Source organism: Pieris rapae, chromosome 6, assembly GCF_905147795.1.
Source record: "Pieris rapae chromosome 6, ilPieRapa1.1, whole genome shotgun sequence".
Lineage (NCBI taxonomy): Eukaryota > Metazoa > Arthropoda > Insecta > Lepidoptera > Pieridae > Pieris > Pieris rapae.
Window position 1 is genome coordinate 4,794,097 of NC_059514.1, and position 10,199 is coordinate 4,804,295.

At 30.5% G+C, this 10,199-nt stretch overlaps 3 protein-coding genes across 3 annotated transcripts; 1 reads left to right on the forward strand and 2 right to left on the reverse strand.

Moving 5' to 3' along the window:
- Positions 1-494: 494 nt before the first annotated feature.
- On the reverse strand, positions 495-2,933 carry LOC123689299. Its single transcript, XM_045628720.1, has 4 exons — positions 2,271-2,933; positions 1,842-1,919; positions 999-1,134; positions 495-667 (listed from the first exon to the last, which is right to left on the reverse strand). Exons 1-4 carry the CDS (start codon positions 2,931-2,933, stop codon positions 495-497), a joined length of 1,050 nt encoding a protein of 349 aa, XP_045484676.1.
- A 1,022-nt stretch (positions 2,934-3,955) lies between these two features.
- Positions 3,956-7,564, reverse strand: LOC110992480. The gene is made up of 4 exons (XM_022258321.2): positions 6,881-7,564; positions 5,665-5,742; positions 5,050-5,185; positions 3,956-4,459 (listed from the first exon to the last, which is right to left on the reverse strand). Exons 1-4 carry the CDS (start codon positions 7,562-7,564, stop codon positions 4,287-4,289), a joined length of 1,071 nt encoding a protein of 356 aa, XP_022114013.2. The 3' UTR covers positions 3,956-4,286.
- Positions 7,565-8,152: 588 nt separating this feature from the next.
- Positions 8,153-9,243, forward strand: LOC110992479 (uncharacterized oxidoreductase TM_0325-like). Its single transcript, XM_022258320.2, has one exon. It carries the CDS (start codon positions 8,160-8,162, stop codon positions 8,916-8,918), a length of 759 nt encoding a protein of 252 aa, XP_022114012.2. The 5' UTR covers positions 8,153-8,159; the 3' UTR covers positions 8,919-9,243.
- Positions 9,244-10,199: the final 956 nt, after the last annotated feature.

The window sequence follows — 10,199 nt, forward strand, 5'->3', positions numbered from 1 at the left end:
CACAACTTTCACCATGAATGTTTCCCACTGCAATAATCTTTTAAGAATTTAATCAATAGTTTAAGGCACTATCTCCATCTATCAACGTTAACCAATATTCCGATTGATCGATGCATTTTCAATCACATCAAGTAATTTGATACACATTATCATTTATATGAAATTAATGTTCTAAATTTTTATATGTAGTTAAAATAAAATAGTATTGTCTTTTATTATTATATATTGTCTTTTACAGTCTGTTTTATACTGTCTTTTTATTATTATTTTATTTGGACTCTTGGAGTCTTAGAATTATTGAAAATGTTGAACTTGATTTAGCAGAGAAGCTCTCAAAGCATAATACATTAAAATAATAATAAACTCATTATTAATTCGCGTTTTTAATGAAATACACACTGTAACACATAAAATCTTTTGAAGACAATACTTATGATAATACTTAGATTTTTAAAAATTAATTCTTAGTATAAACAATATTTTAGAATTAAATATTATCCAAACACATGCATAAATTGCATTGTCACGATGACGTAGGTGGTTAATAGAGCAAAGAATTGAAATGGCAGTGAACTTTTCACAGATATTAATCGCCACACCGTGAACTCGAATGGAACTGTCTGAAGCAACGTTAATGCGTCATCGGCCTTTCTGCGAATTTCTTCATCTGAAATGAATTTAGGGTTGCAAGGTTAAGAATTATACATTAATTGAAATATTGAATCTTCTAGATGTGATGTGAATATATTGCTTATTTGATTTTACTTTTGCAGACCAAAGATATTTCATATACCTTTAAATTTCACCATTCATTCGACAAACTCCGAAGCACCAATTTCTGCCTAATTACTAATACCTAAGACTTCAACTATTTCTATAGAGAAAAAAATCTCTATAGTAATAGAATTTTCTTGATCTTTTTTATTTTGGCAAGTATTATCTTTGGTAAGCATAACTTATTATGTCATACACGTGACGAAATAGTAAGTAAATCTTACCTGAACTATGGGCAGATATTTCAATATATATAAGTCTTATTTTATCTACTTCAATTTTTGCGAGTTCCATAAAAACACAAGGTAAAAATAAAGTTAGTATGTTAACAGATACCTTTACAACAATGAGATTTTGAACCTGAAAATAATTAAGGTTTATTGTAAACGATAATGTAAACATTTACCGAAGATAAGGGACGGTAGAGGTAGTTGTGCGGCGCCACTAGCAAAATCTTTAGAAATTAAGAGTGCGACTAAAGAAGATTTTTTAGTTAGGCAAATAGAAAGGTAAAAAAAAGAGTGTGTGTACTTATGTACACGCGTTAGAAGTTATACTTCTTTGGCGTATGGAAAAGAAATAACTAAAATGCAGTAGTGATTAACGATAAATTATTAAGATTAATCAAAAAGATTTTATTTAAATAAATAAATGATTAGTATATACTATCACCGTCGTATATGAAATTGATTTAAAAACACCAAAATAATATTTATTTAATCACACTGTTTAATTGTACTGTTACGAAACACGTATTCTAAATATAAAAATACTAGAATATACTAATAACTTGAACATAGTTATCGATTTCCATGCCACCTAGACCTAACTTTACGATGGCGAATTTAGGTTTTGGTGTGCCCGCGCATCGTAAAAATTCACTCTCATCATTTTTCTCCATCGCACCAAAAGCTTCAAAAAACAAAGCTTTTAATCTATAATTATAAGAGTTGCTTGCTTGTATAAACTCTAAAACTTCTCGCCTGCTTATTGCACCATTCACTGCAGGTGTTTTCGGTACATACCTATACAAGTTGATATATAAAGTGATTAAATCAAATACTTACAGTATTTTCTGGTGTATATACTATTCCCATAGAAGCGTATATCACGTAAAAAAATGTCAAAACAAAATCCCTTAGTACCTGTAATTATAATGCTTAATATATATAATTGTTGACTTGGTTCTATTTAACATGTACTTATACAGTCATACAATAAGGCAGGCACTGACTCAAGACCATTCTCAGAGTAGTTCATTAAATTATCAACATGACTGATCCGTGTTTTATATTTAACAAAACAATTTTCTTTCTTTGTACGCAATGTTACAGCCTACTTCTTAGCCCTTTTATTTCAACGGTTGTTATTTTACTTTCAATATTTCTCTACCACACCCAACATTGACTAACATTCGTTAACGGTGGGACAAGCAATCCTCTAAGTACAGTCTAGAAAAAAAACTAGCTTAAACAATAAAAATGTAAAAATATTACCGTTATCTTGAGCGGAACTCCCACAGAATTAATATTTTTTAATAATTTTGTGTATGTTGTCACTACATCCAATAGTACTTTTTGATTAGGTTCCAGTATTGTTGCATTTGATTTATTAACTAGTTGGTCAAATGATATTCTCAATGTCTTCACGGAGAAGTAGTTCCATTCAAAAATTATACATCGACTGATAGTAGTGGTGAAAAAACCAACTCTTTTCGAAATAAACAGAAATGGCAAAAGTAAATCAGTAACAACTAGTTCAGCTAAATCACTCCAAATAATATAAATTTCCATTAAAAATATAACAGTAAAAACTGTTATCGTACGCATAACAGAGCGGTAGCCAAATTTCAACGAATATTCGGACATAATCGACTGTACATTTGAGTGAAAACGAGAAAATACATTCCCATCAATAAAGGCCATTAATGCACCAATAAGAAAATATAATAATTGATATATTTTACCATAGGTTTGATACGTACTTTCTTCTTTGTATAACTGAGTTATGTATATATAAACTGTTATATATATCAAAATAATGCAAAGAACACGAGCAGGTATATTAAAAATGTGTCGTTTATGCATGGTGGTATAATATCCACAGAAATTTTGTGAAATTAGAATAATCCACATAAGTGAAGATAAGGTTTGAGGCATTTCAAATTCAGTTAATACAACCTCCACCGTCAAAACACTCAACTGAACAAGCATTCTAGATATGGCTATTGATTTGTTATAAAACACTTACCAATTATGTTACTGTGCCATATTTGTTTCCATTCAATTACGTGCTCTTTTAATATTATTTTTGTAATCAATAAAAACATTTCAAGTATCAATATATTCCTTTAATTAAGTTTTATGACAATTACACTTTAAAAATAAGGTATTTTTTCTAAACCTAATTTTCTTCTCACAACACACGATTTGGCGATCACATTATACTTTTCTCAGAATCTTCACACAGAATGAATGACATGATATCAAATCTCAATCATATTATACAGGGGTCTAGGCTCTGAATATGATTTGTCCCATTCGGTGTCGAGACCCTTGGTCCGTGGGGTCCTAGCGCATTAAAGCTTTTTAGGGAATTATCAAAAAGCTTAGTCGACATCAGAGGAGAACGAAGAGCTGGCAGCTACCTCGCACAAAGAATTAGTCTAGCTATTCAAAGGGGGAACGCTGCCAGTATCTTCGGAACCTTGCCTAAAGGGACTCCTCTTAATAATATTTTTTAGTTTAGTTATTAGATATATTTTTATGTATTATGTTATTTGTTTTGAATTACCTAAAATAATGATAAATTATTAATTATTATATTACTGGTTTTGTATACTTGCTACATTATCATGTAATATTATTTTTGCCGAATATTATTTTTTATAAGTACGACTCTCGTATGTCAAATCTGAAAGTTTTCGGTTTGACAATTAAATATTTTTGATTACTTATTTGGGCATACATACTCTGAATATAAGATTCTAAATTCTCCGACTCCTACAATTCCTTATGAACTAAGATAACCTGCCTTTATGTTCCAGGTTCGCTTCTGATTCTATGTTATCTGCGATAAGTAAGAACATTGATAGCTATATATTAGTTGGATGAAATAAAATGTTACATTATTTTTAACAGTTTAATACAGATAAACATTACAATAATAAACCACACAGTGCTGTTAGTGCATCTGACCAGTACCAACGCTATCACCACCAGCGCTGTCTGTAGTGATATTCTCTTATATTATTAGACAAACGTGACACAAAATCATTCCACACCTGTGTAAGTAAAAATTGTCGGCATCCATGAATTAAACTGAACACATGGCCCTATGCCACGTATGTCAAAGACATCGTGTAAATTATTTCCAAAGTTTTAATTCAGTAAGATATGGATTAAAACAAAGATGTTATTACTGATAAAAAAATAAAAAGGTATACACTAATTTTGTCACTTTAAAATATATATAAAATAGAAATTGGGCACATAGTGTAATAAGTATAATAATTATCCAAACGCATGAGTAAATTGTACAGTAACTATAACATAAGATGTCATGACAGCTAAGAAATGTAACGGCAGGTGAATATTCATAGAGATGAGGCGAAACACGACTAATTGAAATGGACGCACTTCAAGTAGCAGTAAGGCATCTTCGGCTTTGGTCAGTATCTTGTCATCTGCATAGTGAAAAAAAAATATATTACTAAGCCGTTATAAATTTATTAGACATATAAAGAATAAGACGTGTTAACATTTTTTATTTCTTAGTAATCTTGGCCTTGGACTCGCACAACTATTTCATTAATCAGTTTCCTTTATAAAGAAATATCTTTACAGTGTTCACCATTCGATACAAACGTCGATTTTCAGGACATTCGCAATGATTATCTTCATAGTACATACGAAGAAGCAACTATCCAATAAAATATATATTTGTATTCACACTTGCAGATTATAATTTACTATATATAAGTATATTAGAACGTCACTTTGGAGTAGCATAGCAAAATGTTAGTATCTAGCTATTAAAGAGGTGTAATAAGTACAATAATCATGTAAAGGCGAATTGAAGTTACAAGAACGATACGGCCTTTTGTGTTGGAAGTGTGCCCCACTAGTGGGCCTTCTAATAGCCCGGGTACTGCCTTCAGAAGTAACCCAAAAGTTATTTAACTATCATAATAGTTATTACAATTATTTGCATGTAATGTATGTATAATGTAGAATGTAATGTAGGTCTAACAAAACAGATAGTAATATTAATTACCTGAGCTTAGTGTGTATATTTCTGTTAATAACAGCTTCATTTTGTCCACTTCACTTCTTGTAAGCTCTATCAAAACACAAGGGTAGAGGAAAATGATTATGTGGTACAGAGCTTCAGCCGTCATGAATAAACTTAGCTACAACAAAATTATTCTACGAGTCAACACAGTCTTACACTGTTTATAAAATTGTTATAAGTACCTAAATAAATGTTTAGCTATGCATCTAATATGACTGTCTAACGATTTCTGACCGTTTTTGAACACTCAACTTGAGATATTATAATACATACATGTAACTAAGAGACAGTTTAAATTTCTGATCCTAATTAATAATAATTGCATATATAATTGCTAGTGTAGACAATAAGTGTCTACAGAAACATTTTTATAACTCCCATTTTATAAATATCAATAAGAATATACACCCCAGTGTTGGTTCCGCCATGAAAATGCGATGGCTGATGAACTCAATGATTCAACTGAGAAATATATCAGCAAAAACACGTCTAGTATTGATGTATCTTTACTATTTATATGTATATTACTAAAATAACTCTAGGTGTCAATTTGAGCGCCATTTAAACCATGCGGAATTTATTTCTTTACTTTAATACCTCTCTTACAGGTGTGTAGATTATTGCAACAGTGGCTATCAGTGTAAAGATAAATGCGAAGGAAACGTTCCAAAATATCTGAAAAGGAAATACCATAATAAGAATTTTTCAATTGTCAAAAATTGCTATATATATAAACGTTAATGTATCGAAATCAAACGATAACGATGTACAGTATGTATCTAGTTCAGCCATATTCTGTTACCAATGAAAATGCAGTTTTATATGAAGTATTGTTATTATTAAAATTTATACCATCAAATCTATTCAAACAGCAAAAAATTCAAAAATATATTCGAAATTTTCCTTTGGCTTTTATACAGGCCTTTAATCAGTTAGGCCTCGAATTTATTTAGATTTACGCACTGCTTCCCAAAGAAATTTGCCACTGCTTCCTCCAAAGATTGTTTAAGAGACTTAATGTCACTGTGTTTCAAACAGGCTATGTCCTCTTAAACTGTCTATAATTTCAACTCTAAATTATTGAGTTCTAGGCTCGATAGGGGGCCAGTCTTCAACTCTTACAAAGTCCAAGCCAAGCAAGGTACAGAATTCTGGTGGAAAATCCACGGTATAATTTTTTGCTTCCTAATGGGGTTTCGACGAATTCTAGCTTTAACAGTATTAACAGCCTTTGTAGTTCTAGTTCTAGTTTGTAGTTCAGCTACTCCAATCTTTTTTGGTCAGCGACGGACAAAGATTTGTTGTATCTGTGGTATACGGCTGATGCCCAAGCTTTTGGAATATGATCGACGGCTCCATACCTACTTTGTGCAAGACGATTACTGCAATTGTATTTCCTTTAACACCTCTATATTGCATTTTGATTATGAATACGACAAAATATGTGAAAAGGTCCAAAATCGAAATAAGTTATTAAAAGAATATAATGTAATCGTTTAAAAGTTTTTAAGTACTTAACAGTATTTCTGGCCAGACTAGTGACATATAGTGACATAACATGATTAATTGATTATACAAAGAGTTAACTCATCGAAAAATCTCTTTAGATAATATTACATAATCATATTCATAGACTTACATATACAGTTTCAAAGAGCCGGTTCTAACGAGGATTATACTATTTGCAAATAGAAATAAAGAATTGAATAATATTATAGTGCATGAAGTACAAAGCAGCGCCAGCGAAAATCAGTAACTCGGATATGCATCAATGAATTTAATATATAACATAAAACAAATAAAACATATTTACCAAAATCTTAAATGTTAATCCCATAGAATTAAGACTTTCCAAAGTACCAATGTAGCCAAAAATAACTCTTTCAATATCATCCGTTTGCAAATTTGATACAAGTTTTTTTCTCTTAAATGTTGTATCTTGGAATGTCTTCCTCAACGTTCTCATGTAGATCCAGATCCATTCAAAAGTTAAACTCCGAATGAAATCATTAAAAAGAAGTCCGAATTTAACCAAACACCATAAAATAAAACCTACTAGATCTTTCCAATTATAATCCAATGCGAAACGCTCTTTAATACTTCCATAATAACCCCATGCAATATAGGATTTCTCAAAAAAAAGTATCAAAAACATAGAAATAGTTAACGACATTGATAGATTGATTTTACGCCATCTCATTTGACCGTCTAACTTAAGCAGTTTTCTATGACAATAATGTAGTACATTACCACCAACAAAGGACAATATTACAGCTAGAGTATAATCAAAAAGATTAAACAAGGCAATTATTGAAAACAAAACAACATTATTTTGCCGTTGCATGCTTAGAGTTCCATATAAAATATTAACAATCGAAATTGACAATAAAATCCGAAAAAGAATGTTCCACTTTCTTCTTTTAAAAAAATCGGTGTAAAATCCACATAGGTATTGCAATATGAAAATCGTTTTAAGGAATTTTGATGTTTTTATCATTTTGTAGCTTGTAAACCAGTCTTTACTCCAACACTTTCAACGGAAATAAAGCAATCATCATATGAACACTTTCACTATAATTACCTTTCCAATAGCCATATACAGTTATGACGTTAATAAACTGATATGAATTAAGTGAGGGCCTGCGTTAATTAAAAAAAAACAAATAACATTTAAATTACTTTAATTAATTACTATGTACTACAATAATTTAAACTGAATTACTGCTCAATATGAGGTATACGATCAATAATCTATATTATAGACTTTATATATTATTATAGACTTTTTATAAATTGAGAATTTGACCGGTCCGTATTCGATTTAAGCTATAAGGGTCTGTTAACATCAAATAGATACAAAAACAATTTTAAGTCAGGAAGTAACTGAGATATGCTTTGGAAATATTAATTAAAAATATTTTTTTCATCATACGACCTTTGCTTTCATAATAATGGTATAGTCCAAAAAAAATACACAAGAAATATTATAAATAATTCTCACTTTATAAATAACATCTAACATCCGCAATTTAAACACATTTCTTGAGGAAAGTTTTAATAGTATACACGTTAATAATTTTAATCTTAATAAAATGGATTTTACCGACAAAGTAGTACTAATCACTGGAGCTAGTTCGGGCATCGGTGCCGCTACTGCTGTATATTTAGCAAAACTGTCCGCTAAACTAGCACTTGTTGGACGAAATGAAAAAAACCTGTTAGAAACAGTCGCAATGTGTGAAAAGGAAAAAGGTTTAAAACCTTTGGCTATTGTTGCAGATATTACGAAGGAAGCCGATGTGGAGAGAATTATAAAAGAAACAGTAGACCACTTCAAGCAACTTGACGTGTTAGTTAATAATTCTGGAATTTCAAAAACAGGTGGAATCAAATCTGCAACTCTGGAAACATATGATATTGTAATGAACACAAATGTACGAGGTACCTTCTATCTCACATCATTAGCAGTACCACATCTGATTAAGACAAAAGGAAATATCGTTACAGTATCAAGTATATCTTCATCGCAGCCTATCCCAAATATGACAGTATATACAATGTCAAAGGCCGCATTGGATCATTTTACTAGAAATCTCGCTGTAGAATTAGGACCAGACGGTGTGCGTGCAAACTGTGTCAATCCAGGTTTAGTAGCAACTAACATAGTCAAACGAATGGGTTATAATGACGATCAGTGTAATGCATTATTTGAAAGAATGGTAAAAGAAACACCTTTGGGAAGATTAACTGAACCCATTGATGTGGCTGCTTTAATTAGTTTTCTAGCAAGTGATCTAGCTAAAAGTATTACCGGCTCCACACATTCAATCGACGCAGGAAGGTATGTGTAAAACTAAACGTGTAACATGTCACTTACGCGGAGATGTGATTCAAGGAATGGAAATAACATAATAATACTTTAATACAGTTACCGTTTACAATATCTTAATTCAATTATAAGTCAATATATATTAATGTTCTATGTTCTCGTTTAAAAAATGCTTGTGTATTGCCTTGTCATCAAAAGGAATATAAATAAACTATAAACTAATACTTCAGGAACGGACATCACATTGCATATATGTATTTCATAATGTATAATGATTTAAGTATATTATCTGTAAACCTATTAGTGGCAAAATACGTATTGCTGTATTCCTGAATATGATGTTTTTTAAACCTGCATCAAAGTTAATTTAAAGAAAATAAATACATTCAAAACTGGATTTTTTAATTATACCTGCGTTAGCCGTGTTGTTTTTCAGTAATTTTGCTTGACGGATTATCTCAGCTGATTTTAATTTAAGATGCAATAAAGCTTCCACCTGAACTTTAATTATTATTACGGTTCTTAAGATGAACAATTATATAAATTGCCTGGATGAAGATCTTATTAAGAAATTTTTCTTTGTTCCCATACTTTAGAATCGTAATTGGACTCGAAGTATTTTTTGGTTTAATTAGTAAATTATTATATTATGTAAATGTTTAACATTATAGCAATATAGCCGGTTAAATTAATTCCATATTAGCAAAATAATTATTAGCGTAATGTTTATCACACTAAATTTTCTATCGTATTTCGATGGGTGATAAAGTGCAATAAATCTTTAGCGGTAATTTTAATCTGATATCGCAATAAACTTGATACTTTGTTTCAAATTGTATTTTCTAGGAACCTTTATAATAACCTATACATAATGCATTGTTCGCTCCCAGCTGTCTTTGTTACCACTGTTATTTTTATCAATTTTCAAATAAAAAAATCAGCAATATCATATCAAATAAAAGACGTTTGTAGCACGTTATAAAATTTACACAGTAAATTATATATTCTAAAGTTAAATAACACATTGAAATACATTGAAGTTTCCGTGCTATATAGGAAAATAAGAAAGACAGGACCATACAATAAGCATACGTTTTTCCTTTTTTATTATTTGTTTGCTCTACCAAACTTTACCCAAGAGGTCACCTGTGGATCTGTTTGTACACATTTTACACAATTTTAGACTTAGGCTTATAATATATAAAATATATTACAATCGCGAGCAAATGGTAGGGACAAAATAGATAACAAGTTGAAACTTGATATACAGCCGACTTCACGTTTCTAGATTTCACATTCGCCT